The following is a 19670-nucleotide window of genomic DNA, read 5'->3' as shown; positions in this document are numbered from 1 at the left end:
CTCTCGGCGGCGCACATCTCGCCGTTTGTGCTCTTCAACGGCGGCATGTTTTTGTATTGTTGTTTTTCTTCTACAAGCTACAAGCTGCCACAGCTAAGCCGGACGGATGGGAGCCTCCACTAAATCGCGCCTGCGTGCGACGAAATAGATGTAAACTTTATTGTTTTTCTCACATAGTTTTAACTAGCCATACTCGATTAGTTGAAGCATGTGGAGGTGGTTGTGCCCTTCTTCTGCCAGTGAGCAGCTTAACTCTTCAATAACGTGGGTTTATACATTGTCGTTTTGCGAACATTGTTGGCCCAAGTAAACCTAGATACCTTAGCCTTTTAGAGCCTTTTTAGCATAGACAGCCTTTTTAGCATAGGCTGCATCATAACTTCTTAACATTTGAACAAAGTAAATCGCCGAATATGTATCTTTCACCTACCAATCATGCATTCAAAGTACTCTATTTTCTAGTATCGACCAGTGTTGGTCCGAAGGGCAAAAGCTCATCCACCAAAAATCGGCAGTGAATGGGGACCTACGTCAGCCACTACACATCGCGCCGAAACCCCGGCTGATCTGACATACATTCCATTGGCATGGGTCAGTCGTCCTTGACCTATCGAAAACTGCGGTACGCGTGAACGAGTCCACCAACCGGCTATCCCACAAAGCTTTCTAGGCTGCTTTTGCGTCGATTTCGGTTTTGGTACGCCCGGCACCACAGCTGAAATCGGTCTCAAGTGCGTACTGCGGCTCAAGGTTTCGTCCGCCAATGATTTTGCCAACTCAAGATACGGTAAACATCATATGGGTAGAGCTCATGCAGGGAGGCTGGAATCGTGGTCAACAGAGCACCGTGGACGTGTAATGTGAAATGTTTGGGCTAGAGTCGTTAACGCAGCAACGCTAGTCGGGCGTTCCTTCAGCGGTCTTCAGCAAGAAGCATCCATCAGTTGTCCAGTTTGGTATCGCGTATGCTCCAACTGTGCAACCCGCATTTGGTGATACATCTCCTACTTTCGCTCTCTTTTTCTCTTTCTCTCTCTCTCTCTTTCTCTCTCTCTCTCTCTTTCTCTCTCTCTCTCTCTCTCTCTCTCTCTTTCTCTCTGTCTCTCTCTCGGTGGTCAGCGATTCGGACAGCCAAGGGCTGAAAGTAATTAGTTCAATTAAAAATCAAATCAGAGTCCAGAACTTTGCCACAGGCCACTTTGCACTGCCAACCATGTTAGGTTAGGGCAGCGGCATATAGCAGGTAGCCTACACGACTGCGAACGGCTCGTTTCAAGCGCACGACTTGGGCAATCGCAATGCTGTGCAGGCGTGCATCGAAAGCAAATCTGTGAAGCAAGCCACACCGGCGAACCACAAATTGGATACCGGCGGATACATACAGAGGCAGAGGCTAATGAGCCACCTGTTGCCAATCCCAATGTCTCCGCGTTCCGCTCAGCGTGGGCAACGCGCCAAAACCTCAAAAACCCCCAATTAAAAGGCACTCCTTTTAGCAACCGCCGGATCCTTACACACTAGACCTACGCACCACACAGCAGGCACTTAAATTCTGCCCGGTTGCGCAAACGCGCGACCTGCCGGCGATAGCAGAACAGTTCCACTTCTGCCTGAGTTTGCCACAACCCCGTCAGTGACTTGATGTATTTTTTGTTTTACTTTTATCATTCGAAGCAGCGTGCGCGCGCGCGAAATTCACTTTCACAACTCCACCACCACTACAAAGTCAGCCCTGATCGGCGCGGTAGGGTCGTATGGAGGTGACGTACTAACCGTGTGCACCAGTTTTCGCGGCTTTACCAGGTGACAGGGCCACATTGCTGAAGCCACATCGAAACCTACCAACAACCTACATCGGTCCGAGGTGACTGAGGACATAAAAACAAGCTAATCGCCGCTGCATCCTACAACGGTGCCTTACCATTCTCCATATTTTGGTTGCGTAAACTAGAAGAAACCCCCGACCCCCGCTGATAGAGCAGTCGGTAACGCTCGTCGCTGTCACCGCAGCTGGCCTGGGTTCGAATCCCGGGATCGGTTGTCACTCAACCGGCCATGGTTTCGATTCCCGATACCGGCGTGACAAAGGGGGGGTTGGCGCGGGGCTAATAAACCACCCCGCCCGTAAAAACGAACTGTTTATGGTTAAGCGCCAGAGATATTAACAAAAAATGTCTCTGGTGCAGTCTTAAATCGCCCAGCGGTTGTAACGCCAAATAAGAAGAAGAAACTAGAAGAAAGTTTCCACTTTGTTTCTTTCTAGTGTAAAAGGAACGAACTTCAACGGGCGAATGCACATTCGGCTACTGTTCACTACCGTGTACCTAATATTTGTTTATTTATCCATTTTAAATTAAAATTGTTCTCATTTTCATTTGCTTCAAGGAGATGAGAATAAGTTCAAACATTTGCGAGATACTGTGAAAAAAGGGGTAAATGTAATTAAATTTCTTGTTTTTTTTTTTCAATCCGCTCCGCTACCTACACTAACTAACACACTAGGGTCATTGGTATCGTTATCTGAGTGTCACTCGATTTGCAACGAACCATCGAACAATAATTGTCCAATGGAAAAGTATTTACAACACGCTTCATAGCCCATAATGTTTCGCTTAGCTCTACAACAGACGGTACATGCAAACTGAGCTGTACTTTGTAAGTGTAGACTAACTTTTGATTTGGCCAAAAAATTATCATTCTTTTATCAATCAGATAGTTGTATAAAGTTACAAAATAAAAAAAATCGATGCAGCGGAGACGGATGGTCTACGGACGAGCTGCAAGAAAATATTTAGATTTAACATTACAAAGAGAAATCAACCCATAAAAAGGCTTCCGGCATCCACCAGCCTAGAAAGCCTCTAGCCGGCGCCCCTTGTCCTGTGGATTTAACAAGGAGGCGGAGGAGGCGGAGCAAAGAGGTGAGATGGAGCACTAGACGTTGACGGCGGTGGAGGGATTACATTGGCGCCGGAAGCTTGTGGCCAGACCGAACCAAGCAGTGAGGCCCCAACTCCGCGGACACCAGCGTCCGCTGACACCCACCCAGCAACAGCACCACCGGTTGTTGCTGCAGCCGTCCCATATGTGGCGTATGAACGTGCCGAAACACCGACTGGTGACTGTCCGTAGGATGAAGTGTCAGCGGTCGGCACGGATCGGCCATCCGATATCGGCCATTGCATTAAAGAAGGAACCGCACTAGACGGCGGCGGAAGAGGCGGCGCTGGCAAGGAGGCAGTCGGCGTCGACGGCGATATTTTCGCACTATGAGACCACATACCATTGGTGCTGTGTCCCCCGCCGCCACCTTTACCCGAGCCGCTCCCGAGCAGGGAAGAGCTATGGTGCGAGCTGCCCATAAGCGGGCGTGGGACCGAACGCGATTCGAACAAATTGTACGAACCGCGGCCTCCACCGCCGCCATGTCCGTGACTGTCATGTGGAGGCGCTTCGCCCAGTTCCGCCATCAGGCTCATGTACTCTTCGTCGATCTTCGTCGCGAGTTGGTTACCGGGGGCTGGCGGCCCACCGTGTCCCGGGCGCTTGCTACGACAGTCGCGAGCAATATGCCCGGTGCCACCGCATGCCGAACACATAATGTTGTTAGTAATGTTTGGCTTATCCGGACACAGCCAGCTTTTGTGCTCGTTCGAGCCACAGTTGTTACAGCGCGGCCCATCAGTCTCACGCAGCGTTCCGTTGAGCTGCGCCAGCTCACGCAACTGCATGCGGCGCAAATCGTTATGACCCTCTGGTACTTCAATACCCTGCCGGATTACGTCCTTGATGCGATCGACCGCCTTCTTCACTGCCTCCGGGTTACTGGCTGTTATGAACGCGTGAAGCGGTTCATCCTCGCCGGGCAATGGCTGCCCGTCTTTTCGGCCCACCTTACCCTCCTTCACCGAACCTTTGCCGCGGATAATAATTTTCGCACCCGTGTCCTTTTCCATTGCCTTCAGTGTGTTGCCACGCGGACCAATCAGCAGCCCGACGAAGTTGATATCCGGATGCTCCTCCTGCGGTATCAGCACCTTGTCACTTACACGAATCACAGGTGGCCTATATGAGAAACGGGAAGATACACATTAGTAAATCAGTGACGCAAAGCTCGTCGCACACGCACTCACTCCACTTACTTATAGTCGGACGGGGGCTTGAAGTCGGGGTTGATCGATTGCATGCGCTGGATGAGCTGGTGGCGCTGCTCTTCCAGCTTTTTGCGAGTGCGAAACTCGCGCGTATTCAACCGCTTACCATCGCTGCTGTATATCGGTTCTGGGGATGGAGATCTGTTTATTATAGAGATTAAAAAAAGATGTGTAAGGTGGAGATTATTCAACATTTCTGCTGGCAGAACCACAGTGCCGGGTGGAGGCAGCTGCGGCCGAGGATGACAGTGCTGGTAACGGCAAACGCGGCGCTTGCGCTTACGGCCGGAAAAGTTTGACCGAAACGAATCGAGAAACAGAAGAATAAGTATTATAAGTACACATAAACTCCGCTAGCCTGCTGAAAGGTATACCACTGAAAGGTACTGATCATTAGTATAATAGCGGGTGATCCGTTATAGTTACTGAACTCCCCATTTGTGCTGCTATAGACTCTCTTCGTTACGCACCATACCATTCCATTCACCCGCACACGCGCAAGTGATATGTAACTAAATTATCCTTTGCCCAATTTGCTTGTTTTTGGGGTTCAGCCGATGAGGTGAAAACACAAGAACGATTGGTTCACCCGAGCTGCTGGTGCTATATGTCAAAAAGAAGGTTAATGTATTATTGTCCAACTTATAATCTTATTACTTTCCAGCCATGAAGAGGAAGAAGTATCTCTTAACACTCTCTGTTACTCGGAAACATTTGTGCTTAGCGTATCGAAGACGGGAATGCTAACTAAAAATATGTAAGGTAGGAAAACCAAAGTTAGGTAGCCTGTGTGAAGTTCGAAGGACGGAAGATGTCATGTTGAACCACGGGGGAAAATGAGAGAAAAAGAGGAAATAATGTGTTATTAATCCATCGTATTCGTTGTATTCAACTGGTTAGTGAGGCGCTTTTAGAGGCGCGTAACGTAGCATCAGTTGTATGAATAAATCACGAGTCCCGAATTGATTCATGTAACTTTGTGTGGAAAAGGATTTTTAAACATTTATAATTTGCAATGGAAATAGCTCGCGATTGTTTCACCCAAAGGAACCAAGAAATATTCTGACACCATACAAATTCATAACGAGCACGAAAGATACTAAATTGGATAAAAGATTTGACAGAAAAAAAATAATAATATTTTTAACCTTAGGTTTTCAGTAATGAGTAAATGCCGATTCTTTGTTGGCGTAGAGTGTTTAACCAACAACATCACAGCTACCCAAAGCTATCAAAGAATCTCTTCCAAAACAAGAATTCAACATCTGTGAGTTGTATAATGTGTGTTTTTTATCTTAGAAGACCGGACCGGTCCGTATTTATGTAAGTGTGTATGTCGTCAAAGAAAACCAGTTGAATGCTATCCGTAATTGCATGAGACATAGCTAGACAACATTGCAAAAAAACATGCGAATGCTTATCAATGCCCACAAAGCAATGCCAAGAAATTATGCGCATTAAAATTAAATGCACGTTAAACGGTCCATCGTGCCCATAAATAACTGTATTTTGATAAGGCAATGCCATTAAACATAACGATAATTGACCGATAGACAGAACAACACAGCACACCTGGAATCAGATTGCGAGGAAAAGTGCGTATTCGCCGATCCGAATGATGTTATTTGGATGAGATCGTGCAGCGTACACTATTTAAAATTTCACTGGTGAGTGAACGTTTTGAATATAAGTATCACGTAGATTTCTTGAGAGAAATTAAAACTGAGGTCCTGAAAAAAGCGAAATAATTGATTGAATGATACTTCCATGTACGGTGGGCCTTATACCTAAAAACATCCGCGGCAAGGCCTCGGTGAAGGAGGGTGAGGTAGGCCGCAAAGACAAACAGTTCTAAATAAAAAACATTATCTAACCTTTCTTCTGGATTCTGTGGTATCATTAGATCGCCCGTCCGTAGCTTGCGGCTGATTTCTTCGATCTGGATTTGCACTGTAATGAGCAAAAGGTAGATAGAATCGCGGGTTAACTCCACGATTTTCCATTTAATAACGTTTCATAGCTATGATCTGATGTTTGGAAGCTAAATGAAAGAACGTGTAAAGATACTCCTCTATCTATCTGTTTGATATCTATTTGAAAGTTAGAAAAACAACAAAATTAAATAGTGAGCTAGTGATGAAAAATGAAGCTCCCCCCAAAGGTCTGCTGTTTCGAACGATATACCGAAGAGAAATGAGGTCCCAATTATTTCACATCGTCGCTATTCTGTGAACATAAGTGTTGGAATCTAATAGTCATCATTATACCTATTTACAGCATTCCAGATAGTAGTTGCCTTAGTCACTAATTAGTCACCTTACGCAGAGCTTGACATCCGCAGCTGCTAGAGCAGCACCTTACGTTAATTCCAAATATTAAATACTATAGTTTTCATTCACCGCATTACCAGCACTCTTATGTGCAGCAGTCCACGCTACGAGCAAACTTACTGAAGCTTTGTGCCAATATACTAACCCAGATATGCTTCCTGTTGGTTGGGTGTTAATGTTGGTGGTATGATGGTGGGCATTCCAGGAATGAAAGTCTTTTCTTGGTCCCCACCGGCCCAACGTGACTTTTTGCGCCGCTTGCGCGATAGCTCGCCTTCTCCTCCACTGCTGTGACCATTAGTTCCCAGTCCACCATACATTTCTCCTGCAACAGAAACCAATGCTAAAGTTTGTTTGTTCTTAACCAAAAAAAACCAGTACTATCGGTGTGACTCTTATCCAGCAGCTACAACCGCCGCACCGGTCTTGGCCTACAACAGTGACTCCCTCTACCGTTCGCAGTCAAACGTCTTTGTCCTCCAACTCGTTATAACCGCTGTTCTCGCATAGCTATCGATGCAATCGCACTATCTCGACCGGGACTTTTCACGTCCACCCTGTCCTGTCATAAAACTTTAAGCACTGGTTCGTTGTCTTCCATTCTCATTACTTGTCCCGCCCGCCGGAGCATGTCGAGACTTACACGCTGCATGACAGTAGGTCGTCGAGTAGTGCACACAGTTCGCTGTTGTAACGGCTCCTTCATTTCCACTCCGCACAAACGGGGCCAAAAATCAATCTGAACATCTTCCACTCGGACGCAGCTAAGAAAGTTTCATCAGTTTTGGACAGAGTCCATGTCTCAAAAGTGTATATAAGTACTGGGATTATAAAAGGTCTGAATGACCTCATGTTTGACTATATCGACAAAAGATGTGAACGAAATAGTTTCTTCAGACTGTAGAACCTATTAGCACTCTTACGCGAAACAACCCGTTATGTCGTTGTTATTTAGTCGTGTATTGTCGTGTTTATTTAGCCTAGATAGGTGAAGCCTAGGCCAACTTCGAAGTTTTAATACGTCGCTACCCCAAGTATGCTCCCTATCATTGTTGGTAGGGCTGCTGAAGGAGTCATCATGAATTTGGCCATGTTCTTAGTTACATACAGATCGAGATTGTTCACAGCTTGCTCAATCTCTATGTAATCCGCTACTTCGGAGATCCTTTGACCTACAATATCCATGTCACCAGCATAGCCCAGGATATGGCTCCACTAGAAGTAGTTAGTCCCTGAGATCTTAACTCCAGAGTTCTTCTAGCGCAATGTTGTCAAGGAGACCAGCTAGCCCGTCCGCTTAGCGCAATCCCTTTATGGCAGCTATGGGGTCAGAAAACTACAGTCTAACCAGTCCATTTCTTATATTGCTACGAGGTATATTTGTAACGTACAGCGTGTTGTTTTATCAGCCTCATGGCCCTTGCTTTTCTCAGAGTACGAACATTATGGTACCTGAGCTTAGCTTCATAGTCATGATCGTCGTCATTGTTCGTTAAAGAAGGTCGTTCGCCGTTAGTCCGGGTGTCAAAATATTTCGTATTGCTTCCTGTAATAGTATTTAGTAATTTACTGCGGCACCGGAATTGCCAAATACCTCTGGATCCGATTGATGAACAGCTATTTTCGTTATGCTGCTCTAGGAGTGCCTGCTGTGCCTGTATCTGCTGCTGTTGCTGTTGAATTTGTTGCTGTTGGCTATAAGTGTTAAGCAATTGGGCGTAATTATCCGACGTAGCTGCCGTCGAAAAAATTGAATCGAGCACACTCTGTGTGTACTCCATACCCCTGTACTCATATTCTCTCAAGTCGGTGCCCGGCACCTCCTCCATACGGCTCGAGTCACTGTCGTGACGCTCCCAGGAGCGGCGACGTTCCTTATCATGACCACGATGCTTTCGGTCGCGACTGCGGCTTCTGCTTTTGCGCTCCCGATGCTCACGTCGACTGTGCTCGTGATCGCGGCTGTCCTCACGTGTTCGACTATGTCGTCGGTAACGTTCCTTGCTGCTGCGTCGTCCTTCGCGACTCCGTTCGGTGCTCCGGTGCCGTTCCTTAGCACCGCCATTGTTGCGCTCTTTCGTTTCCCGCTCACTTCACCAACCCCAAGCGTGTAGTCAAACATATGAAACAAAAAGAACAACAAAACAAAGAATATCAAACGAATGGTAAAATCACAGGCAAGCAAACCATGCTCATCGACAACATCCAACGGGTTCACTAATATAGGAATCGGGTTAAAATTCACCAGGTCCGGATCAAAACAATTGTTGACCCCTACGGTAGACGATCCAAAATAATAATAGCCGTTGCCATGCCATTGTTTTGTAAAAGTGGGAGGAAATGGTGCAAGAAGAGTAGATTGGTTCTAGAAAGCTGATTTAAGCCAATATGGGAACAATATGCGGTTGCCATTCGCCAAATGGTGGAAGCAGCACCAAATGGTAATATTCAATTCATCAAGATGTATGTGATGGTTTTCGTTCTTAGCAAATAGGAATTTCCGACAAATTAATGTAGCTGCATATGCATGTGCGTTACAGTTCCCACTAGCGCAAAATACGCACGCATGCAAAAAACTGAGGCACGTACCTTCGTTTTTCACGATCCTTCTCACGGCTTCTGCCACGCGACTTTCCAGCCTCGCGATCCCGGTTGCGATCTTTCGATCTCATCGTTTTTCACAAACTAAATTAACCGATAAACAAAACCACAGCAAATATGAAAACTACACCGCCCGCAGCTAGTGTGTATTTCTACGTATTTGTTGCTTCCTTGCCTTCCGATAGCCACCTTGCAATGGAATCGAAAAAATTTTGACGTCTCTAACCGGGCAAACGCTACGGAAAAAGCTCTTTACAATCATAGTTCTATAATAGCCCGATCCGAGTTTTATTTGACACCGTTGTGGTCGTTGTGTTAGTGCACGCTTCTCTATAAGAGCGCCCACTATTGACAACATATGTGCTTTGGTAAACCGTGGACTATAATAACGTGACGATGCCTTAAATAGCAGAAATAATATTTGCATGATCGCCGTGTCCATCGCGCGCGAATTATTTCAACTCGAATGAAAACAATCATCGTAAAAGCTCATCAGCTCAAAGCATCCCGCCGAAAAAACGCCTGGTCAAAAGCCAAGTGAGGAACCAATGTTGGCTAAGACAAGAACCGTGTTTCAAACTATTTGAATCTTTCGTTAAGTTTTATGCGTCAAGCCGCATGAAAATAAAATTATATAATGGATATATCTTTTTTCATTCAAAAACAGTAAGTATCTTGGAAACAACATGTTAGTTTGTTAACCTAGTTCGCTAGTCACTGGTATGAAACGCGCATTTCATAGGCCGATCACTCTGCAGGACAGCATGGATGAACGCTTGCAGCGGTTAATCCCATATTCGGGTGACTGAGTTCAGTGAGGGCGCACATCGTCTCTCCGATATCCTTTCGGCTCCCGGAACGGAAAGTCTAGCGGTGACGCGATACGGACGGGGGCCGATACCACGAGCTTGGTCAACAGCCAAAAATGCTGGTGCAATCGATTTTGTGCGATTGTCACGATACGCGTCAGGAATGTCCACAATTATTGCATAGCCATAAAGTCTACGCTACAATGTATGATGGGTTCCGCCGGAGAAATTGTTCTTTTGATCGAGAGCGGGAAATGGCGTGGAGCAATCAGTCAAGGTGGTTTCCACCACTTCCGCGAGGATGAACGGCTATTCTGCTAGAAGGGAGGGAGAGATATGACACGTGACGTGTCACGTGAAGCGATGCTGGTCTGTTGCTTTAAATTCAAATGCATCTGAAACGCGCATTGGAAGTGACGCGAATCCATTGGTCTTTTATGGAGTTCTCGGCGCACTGTGTGAATGCTGCGTCAGCGTGCTTGAACACTACCACGCTACCACGATCAAGTTTGGAGCATTACGCTGAGGTCCACCAATTGCGTCTCTATGCGTGTAACTCGTTCTAGTTGGTTTTGTTTTCGCGTCGAACGCTTGGCAAAAATTAATGGAACCAGCCATTGAGAGCGATTGATAAGTTCTACTATGTACAGGGTCCACCACACTGTCCAATACATACTGATCGTTCGTCTCAACCGAGCATCGTCGTTATCAGGGTGCCAGCGAGCCATCTCGTTCGCTCGAGCTGCTGTTTCTCCTAAAGAGAAATCTGCCGGCTGCGGATGCAGTTTCAATGTTTATTTCGAGTACATAATTCCACGAGACGAACTGAGAAACGATAACTGATAACCGCTGTCCGCTGGTTATCAGATTAATGTTAACCTCGTTAATCACGACATATATCGTCCTGTGGCCTGTTGTGACATGTGACTTTACATGCATCTTTGATTTTTTGCTTTCTTTTCTTTCAAATTATTATTTTCGAGTCCCTGATTGCAATCCCTAACGGGTGACGTCATCATTCTCGCGTCTAACCCGAGCCCGCTCAGCATCGGCGCGCAGCTATCAATAGTGAATCAATAGAGAATGCGCGTGGAGGGCCGAGAGCGAGAGAGAAACAGTGGAATTTAGCTTAGCTGTTTCCGCTCTCGGAGTTTGACAGGGGACGCGTTCAGTCAACTGTTGGGGCGAAGCGTGAACAGACGTTGTGGATTGTCAAAGGGTGTTTTGCAGAGTCAAGCGGGGTAGTGATTGCTTTTCGGCGCGAAATTCAACGATCAATCGGTGGTGCAGGAACCACCAGCATGGAACAGTTTTCTCTGTGCTGGAACAGCTTCCGTGACAACTTGGCGGAGGGATTCCAATCGCTATACGAAAACGGTGAACTGTTCGACGTGGTAATCGTTTGCGATGGGAAGGAGTTCAAAGCGCACCGGGATATTCTGGCCGCGTGCAGCCCCTTCTTTCGCAGCATACTAGTCGGCAACTCGTCCGGAAACCCGATAAGTAAGTTAAGTTTTGGCTACTCCTACTCCCTCCATCGACCAAGTAGTTAGTTGTGCCGCGTAGACGGGTTCGCAATAAAGCGAAAAGTCAACATATCGCGCGCGGGCTTTAGCTACGCTGGCGACGTAAACAGTGCCCGGCTAGATCGTGTGGTCGTGCTACGTTACAATTTATTTTATCGAAACGATTTATTTTCTCAGTGCCGACGATTCGGTAATCTATGATACTATTGAATACGCTCGATAAGCTACCTCACGTACTTCAACGGCGGTGGAAAAAAAAATGTACCGAGAAGTTGCCAACGCTCAAGAAGCCCAGATTAGATAAAAAGAAAGAAAACAGCCGTCCGTCCCGTGCCCAATCACACAGTACCTCAACATTCAACGCGCAGCCTCCTAGCTCGTCATCTTTTCTGGTTATCCTGTTTTTCTTTTCTTTTCGCTAGTGCACCGATAGTTTAAACAGTTTTCGGTAAAATCTTACAGCAACGGACTGTGGATTGAACGTTGTGCGTGAAACCCCAATGTGTGTCGCATCCGTTGTGCCATAAAGCCTTAGGCGCTTCTGTGCAATTCCTGCACAACATCAGAACGATCGATACATTCAACCAGACCGATGACCAGAGGTGAAAAACTTATGTGCCCAATTGTTTAAATCGTTGAAAATCGCAGCAGAGAATACAAAGCATTTGTTGCTCCTAGCACCAGTCCACCAGTCGCAATTAGAATGAGGTACTCAGTCTTCTTATCCGGCACCACACAACCGTGCGAGTGGTCTTGGCCTGCGCCCCAGAGACAATGTTAATCTCTGTTGCTTTCTGTAACGGTTACCGACTGCTCTATGAGGTACCGAGATTGTCATTTTGCTGTACATTTGCTATGGTATTTTTGGTTTGGTTTTGTGTCAGAGTATGGTCAAAACCGTTCAGGGAGTTGTTAGAAAATGGCTCCCATTCCTGTTACTTATACACTTTTGATTATTTAGGAACAGCTCGTAATGTTACGATGACACAGTCAGAAAGCTTTCCGACCAGAGTAGGAACGGTGACGGCATGTGTCAAGAACGCCGCGATCAGGACGCCTGCAGTGCGATCATTGGGATGCGCCCAGCACGCATCTCCACTATCTGCTGACATTCGTCTCGGCACAAACTCTGGATGCTGACGGAAATGCCTTCGGTTCAACCGGTGGGGTCCGAAACGATAGTTCCTAATCGCCTTGTTCGGGATTATCGCCGAAGATAATCCCGTACCGTTTCTAGTTTCCCTCCGATTTGTGTCGACCGTCCCCCGACCGTTGCTGCTGGATCCACCTGATAAATAGGCGGCCTGATGCTTACCTCTGGTTTGGGGCAACAGAGGCTCTTTCGCGCGACTGGTGGGGAACCAAACAATTGATGGCGATCCCACGATAATAGGGAGAGAGATAGGAGCTCTCAGAATCACTACCCATGGCTGCGCCCAAGCCCACAGCCCACAAAAGATGGAAAAAGGGGAAAAACAACCAGCAACAGGGCCACAGGATCCACCCAACAATTGTAGTACAATTTATCGTTTTACCGTCTTGAGATAAAGAGAGCGGCCGGCCACGGACAGGGCGATCCGATACACACACGCTGCGTGTGTGTGTTGATATCAAAACGCGGACTCGATGCGATTGAGTGATTGAATTGGGCGCAGAACGGCGCCCCCGGCCGGAGATACCTTGAATGCCTTCCATCCCCCTGATACGCGCGAAGTGGTACTGGATTACCTGTTTTCCTATATAGATTTATCATTCCCCGATATCGGGACAGCATGAGTATGGGTGTGTGTGTGTGTGCGTGGCAAGCTTTAACTCTCTATCGATTACAATGCGCGCGACAAGTGCTCGACCACGCTATTTGACTGATAATGGCCGGCCGCGCGGCGACCAAACGCGCAAAGTGCCACGTGCTACGTCGACAGGCTGTCCCTGCGCGCTTCCCTGTGGGGTGTCCCGTTCGCTAACCGCGTTTCCGTTCTGATTTTCCCGGTTTTTCCATTTCCCGGCCAGTCATACTGAACGACGTGCCGGACTATGTAATGAAACTGCTGCTGCGCTTCATCTACTACGGCTCGGTGATCGTGAACAACGCCGACCTGAGCACGCTGATGAAGCACGCCGAGAAGCTGCGCATCAAGGGGCTCACGCAGCGCCACCGCGCCCACCCCGAGGACAGCCCGGAAGGACCGCCGGAGCGCCCGACGCCACCGGGGACAGCGACGGGCCCGCTCAGCAGCCCGTACAACGGCTACGGGGGGCCGACAGCGGCACCGGCCGGAACCGGAACCGGCGACGATCCGCACGCCACGGACGGAGCAGTGCCACCGTCGGCGCAGCCCCTCTACTCGGTCCTGGTGAACACCTTCCTCGGTCGGGCTGCCGGTGCCGGCTGCGAGGACGGCACCGTCGGATCGTCCCCGCTGAAGCAACCGAAGCTGGAGCGGTCGGCGGAGTCGCCGAGCCCGTCCCCGTACCCGCCGGCCGACTACGGAGAGGCAGCGCAACCGTTCGAAGGGAGCGCGCGATCGTTGGCAGGCCCGGGCGCCGTCCACGCGGACCACGTGGAACAGCAGCTTGACGCGCTGCGCCCACTGTTCCCCTCGGCGTACGACTGCACCGCCGCCCCGGGAGTCGCCGGGAGTCTGTCGAGGTCAATGGCCGGAGGCGACTCCATGTCCAGCCCGCCGCTTCCGGACGGTGCCGGGATGGATGCGCCGCTGTCACCTAGTGGAGCCCCGGTCTCGATAAACGTACCCGCAGGTGAGTGTCCAAAATGAAAGCCTGCCAACCTACCTGGAAGGACTTCAAAATACGATTCCGCAGCTGTTATGACGTCATCGTTTGATGGAAAACGGCATGCGTGAAAAGGCATGATTTTGTTTTGGGTCTGAAAACAGATGAAAGTCGCCAGGGCCCAAATCTAGTGGATACGGTGGATACTCCAACAAATCGGACTTTAATTTATGGATTTTTGCCATTTTCAAAATGCTCCTCCAGGCCGGATGCATTGTTCCAGTTTTAGCGATTGGGGCACCCATTGTGCACAGAGCTTTCCCAGATACCCAACACTTCAGTCAAAATATTGGTTATACTGCTCAATGAGCTGTGCTAGGCCTTGTACTAAATCTCTTTCAGTGATTCGATGATTTTCCAATACGATATTCTGTATTTTTTCTACGATTTCCGACGTTGTATCTGTTTTTTGAAATGGATCGTCTTGCAAGCTAGTACGACCACGTTTACGACTCACAAACATCCCTTTTTATTTTCTAATTCAAGGTGAAGGGTCTTTATACACTTTCAACATTCGTCCATAAATTTCCTGTCTACCAATAAAACAAACAAAAAATTCGGCCCCTTGCAGCGCTCTCTGTTATCGAGGCTCCGAATTTAATGAACAACCTAGTGTACATGGCCGTGGTCGCCGAAGTCATCCCGCGCAGCAGCCGTTCGCTCGCGCTCATCTCGCGCATCGCGGTTATCAATCGGTTTACTGCCAGCCTCGCCCCCGGCGCCCCATCCCCAACCCCTCGGGCGAACATCTCGGTGGAAGTAGAGATCGGGCCGTGTGTTTACTGTTTATACATCTCTAATATTAAGCGGTTTTGTGGTGTGTGGAGCCTTTTTGTTTTTTTTTCTGCACCCAGCGTTTGCGCATGTGCGCCGCACGCCAACAGACGAGTGCAGCTCCTCGGAGTGGCCAGCGAGCCCAGCCAGTCAGCCAGTCAGCCAGCCCGCCAATATCATCAATATTATGCGCCTCGCCAAAGGTCTCGCCAAAGGTTAGCCCCTGGCCCGGCCCGGGATTTGTTGATCGAGTCGCACACAGAGAATCGTGTCGTGGATCAGTCGGGATCCTTTTCCGCGCATCGCCATTATTTTTTCTCTTTCCGTTCGACGCAGAGCCCCATGAAGTTGAACCCCTTTAAATGCATGCCCGTAGTGGGGCTGTCTTTTGGCGAATCGAACTTCTTGTTATGATGCGCTACACCATGCAGAGTTGTGTTCGTGTGATGGCCATCAGGCGTTCGGCGTCAGGCAGAATCGGGGACCTGCCAGCTTCTGGAGAAATCAAGAAAAGCGCGTGGGATGAGTCAGTCGACGGCGGCGGCAGCGATTGATACCGTTGTTTCTAGGTTCTCACCCTAGCCGGCCCGTTGCGGGCCCTGATACCGCAATGAGCGCTGCGCCGTGCACTCGAATCCCACCCAAGTATTTGTCGAGTGTCGACAGACGTGGGTAATATCGGACATCCTCGAGAGAATGTGCTGGTTGCTGGCGGCTTATCCGGCTGGAGTGGCCCTGGAGTCGAAGATACCAGCGAGCTCTGCTGCCGATAAGTCGTTACCGGGCCATACCGGGTTCTGATAAAAGGATAACGCGCAACTCGAGCCCAGCAAGCGCACAACGACACTGCACCGCTTAATCCGGTTGATGTCGGTTGAGGCGTTGGCTATTGGCGTAGTTTGGGGTCTACTTCGTCCCCGACCAGTGGTAGCTTATCCATCCAGAGAGTAGGGTGCCAGTGTCAGTGTCCGTGACAGCGCGAAACATGCACGCAAGGCGTCGACCGCTCGGCACGACGGCGAGATGCGCGGACAGCTTTGGGTGGATTAGATGAGAAAGATTAAACAAACAAACTGCGCACGCCGTTGATCGTGCCGGGGTCCCGGTCATCCTGGGATCGAAAGTCGTTCAGCGCGTAGATCAACCCCGCGCTTATCGGAGAGGATGCCTTCCGACGATGTGCGCGCTGTTGGCGATGTCGTTATTGTCGCTTCCAGCAAACCGCAACCCCGTTTCACGCGCTGCCTCCCGGCGTCTCGGCGTCGTCGTCGTCGTCAAGACTCAAGACTGATAATAACCTGCGCCTCTGTTTGCCCCCCGTGTGTGCCTCGCTCTGGAGAACTACACGGCGGACTACGGTTACGGACGGTTTTTTGGGGAAAACGAAGATTTGGGGGACCGGCGTCCCGGTGGCGAGCGGTGCCTCATGTCATGGTTTTGGTCCACGGCCGCACGGCAACCGCGTGTTTCGGGATTCGTGTGGGAACTTTTGGGCACGCAGATGATATTGACGGGATAGACAAAAGGGATGTATTCCTTCGCAAGCACCGCGCGCCGGAAGCGAATCCGACGTGACCCTGCTCAGCGATAACTTTGCATCTCGACTCTCGCTCTCTCTATTTCTCTCTCTTTCTCTCTCTCACTCTCTCTCTCTCTCTCTCTCTCTCTCACACACTCTCTCTCTCTCTGTCACTGGTTATTGGTGTGATCAGGGCGAAGGTTATGTGTCAAACCCCAGTAGGATCGGTTTTTATCAGTTCCCCAGCCGTCAGCGCTCACCGACCGATTCCGGCGATCGTGGCTTAGTTTTAAGGGTACGACGGATGGTGAGCAACCTACTTAATCTACTTCTCGAAGCCTAATCAGTCGGGGGAATGCTGTACGCTAGAGCTCCGCTTCTGCCCGTACGTGCGTTCGATTTCACCGCCTGTTAGGGAGTTTTAATCACGCGGCAGACAAAGGCGCCCACCCAATTAGAGGATCTGGGTGCTGTTGTCTGGGTTAGACGGAAGCCACAAGCGTAAGCGGCGAACCAGGCTTACCAGGGAGGACCCTGTTTACGACGACGCTCGACCTGGGGCGATTGTCTTAACAGTAATGTACCGCATTCGCTCGAGACTCCACAAAACCAGTACCAGGATAGACCAAAATTCTGTGACGCCTGTGGGGCCACTTTGTCATTCAAAGTTTTTTTTGCATTAACCGTGTCCGAATTGACGTCTGCCAAAATGCGACGAAGTGTTGAAGTCTGCCACTTGGCCGGTTCAGGGCTTTCCCATTTTGAATTACTTTCCAAATACGAGAATAAAGCCAAGCGAGATCCGGGGAATCACCGCCGACGGATGCTGATTTATCAATACCTGATAATATCGGATTTTATCCGCAACAGATACCTCACCTAGCATTTGACAGTATCGCTGTCATTTTGTCGACAGGTGTACGATCGTTGATGGCAGATCAAACTCCGGCTTAAGTTGTACTCATACTTAACACATCGCTCAATAAGTCCGTAGGATAGCTTGGTCCGGTGTTAGCAAACGCGGCACCCATTTCGAACAAAGCTTCCGCATACCCAAATGTTCATGCAAAATGGTAAACACACTGCCTTCTGATATCTTTACGGCCTCAGCAATCTCCTTCAATTTCAATTTGCGGTCGGATAAGACGATTTTGTGGACTTTTTGTATGTTTTCTTCAGTAACTGCCGAATTTGGGCGACCGGAACGTTCAGCATCATCGGTGTTCGTACGACCACGTTTAAAGTCACCAAACCACTTCTCAACCATTTGCCGGGATGGAGCAGAGTCCGAATAACATTTGTCAAGCCACTGTTTAGTTTGCACGGTATTTTTCCCCATCACAAAGCAATGCTTAATGAGCACACGAAATTCTGATTTTTCCATTTTTTTCAATTTACAAAAGTTGATTGAATTGTTCACACTGTAACTTGGTAGATAATAGTCCGAATGTCATGAAACTTTGACAGATATCGTTTGAAGGTTGGTACTGTCTAAAAATCATAAGGATTCTGTATTTGTTTCGCCATCTATATGTCATCCTGCGAACTTATTGAGCGATGTGTTACTCTATGAATGGTCTTGGTCGCCTTCTTCTGCTCAATGCACACTCTTTTGCACTTCTTTCCAGTGGCGCCGGGCGAGAAGTGGTTTCAAGGTCGCTTGCAGTTCATGCTAAGTCAGCGCGGTAAACCTCTGCTGGTACACGATGGGCACTCGTTCGGAATCCAGTACATACGGAAGGACAAGAAGTACTGGCAGTGCAACCTGTCGCGCAAGTACAACTGCAAGGCTCGTGTTACCACCACGGACACCGGTGACATCATAGTGACCAACAACGAGCACTGCCACACGGAAATCCGCCAGCACCTTCGCAAAGACTACAAAACGATGAAACTGGCGGCCAGCCTGGCGGCGAGTCGAGCGTCCTTCGAGGCAACCAACCTGGCGGTCGCGTCCACCAGCTCCAGCACCAGCGTCCACTCCTCCAGTGACTTCTACGTTGGGCCGGTCGCAGTGCCACCAGTGACGGCCGACCAGGAGATGCGAAGTCTGAACCTCAGTTGGACGTTCAACCGCGAGTCGAACAAGTGCAACGATTGAAACTAACCGCGCTTGGAGCTTCCCTACCAACCGGTAGCTAACGACCGGGGCTGACGAAACGCCTGTCCGGACGCCACCTTTACTCTAACATTACATTAGTAGCGGCGAGTAGGGCACTATGCGCTCAAAAGATTCGCCTCAAGCCTACATTATACTCTAATATTTTACTGTATAAGAATCTAGGAAAAGAAAAGCTAAAGAAAGGAGTACATCACAGAAATGTTCGTTTTCGATGCCAGCCACCATACTCCAACATAAGACTACACAGGAAGCAGCTACGATTGCGATTGCAACTTCACGATAGAACAGTAGACTCTTACAACATTTGGCGAAACATTTGTGTGTAAACCCCATACTGCATTCAGATATGAGTGTCATTAGTTCGCCTGTGCAGCAGCTAGTTCACGTTTATGTCATTCAAAAGATCATTATTCCTGGACAAACTCGTGACAACTTTGCATACGGTACGCCAAAGCCATATACATTCAACAGTTTAGTACAATAGCTGTGCATCATAGTTCCACAGATCATGCATTTACAGGTGACTATTTGCAGCACCTTGAATTTAGCTTTGTCAACCAACCAACCAATGAATGGCCCATATCAGCTGCAAGTGTTTTGTCCAATGCTGTGTTGTCTAAAACCTGCTGCCAGATTCAAGCCAAAGTGTTGTCCAGTCGCATCCTATGAAACACATCATTTGCTCAATGAAATGTGCCTTAAATGTAATGTTAAGTTAGATATTAGTAGTAAATTAAATGACAAGAATTCTAGCGGCGATTGATTGAATGGTAGTTCAATAAAAAACGAAATACACTTCCCGAAATTCCCACGGGCCGATTCGCTTCATCTATCTTCTTCTTCTATATATATAAAAATGAATGTTTGTCTGTACCGCTTTTTCTCAAAAACTACTGAATCAATCCGCGTGAAATTTTGCACAGCGTAGTTTTGTAACCCCGGGAAGCAGGAAGGGAAGCCGATCGTGTGCGTCACCGGGAATCCAGATTGTCTGAAAAGGATGCGTAATGGGAAATGAAAAGGGAAACCGATCGTCCGAAAC

General features: G+C 48.5%; 2 protein-coding genes across 2 annotated transcripts; one reads left to right on the top strand and one right to left on the bottom strand.

Moving 5' to 3' along the window:
• Positions 1-2347: 2347 nt before the first annotated feature.
• On the bottom strand, positions 2348-9260 carry LOC131213148 (splicing factor 1-like). The gene is made up of 6 exons (XM_058207122.1): positions 9074-9260; positions 8079-8575; positions 6630-6809; positions 6029-6104; positions 4143-4295; positions 2348-4065 (listed from the first exon to the last, which is right to left on the bottom strand). The coding sequence occupies exons 1-6, from the start codon at positions 9154-9156 to the stop codon at positions 2889-2891; spliced, it is 2166 nt and encodes a 721-aa protein (XP_058063105.1). The 5' UTR covers positions 9157-9260; the 3' UTR covers positions 2348-2888.
• Positions 9261-11118: 1858 nt separating this feature from the next.
• On the top strand, positions 11119-19411 carry LOC131213623 (longitudinals lacking protein, isoforms H/M/V-like). The gene is made up of 3 exons (XM_058207699.1): positions 11119-11397; positions 13431-14180; positions 18135-19411. Exons 1-3 carry the CDS (start codon positions 11196-11198, stop codon positions 18605-18607), a joined length of 1425 nt encoding a protein of 474 aa, XP_058063682.1. The 5' UTR covers positions 11119-11195; the 3' UTR covers positions 18608-19411.
• Positions 19412-19670: the final 259 nt, after the last annotated feature.

Source organism: Anopheles bellator, chromosome X, assembly GCF_943735745.2.
Source record: "Anopheles bellator chromosome X, idAnoBellAS_SP24_06.2, whole genome shotgun sequence".
In the NCBI taxonomy this organism is placed as follows: domain Eukaryota; kingdom Metazoa; phylum Arthropoda; class Insecta; order Diptera; family Culicidae; genus Anopheles; species Anopheles bellator.
This window is presented reverse-complemented; position numbering and strand designations above follow the sequence as displayed.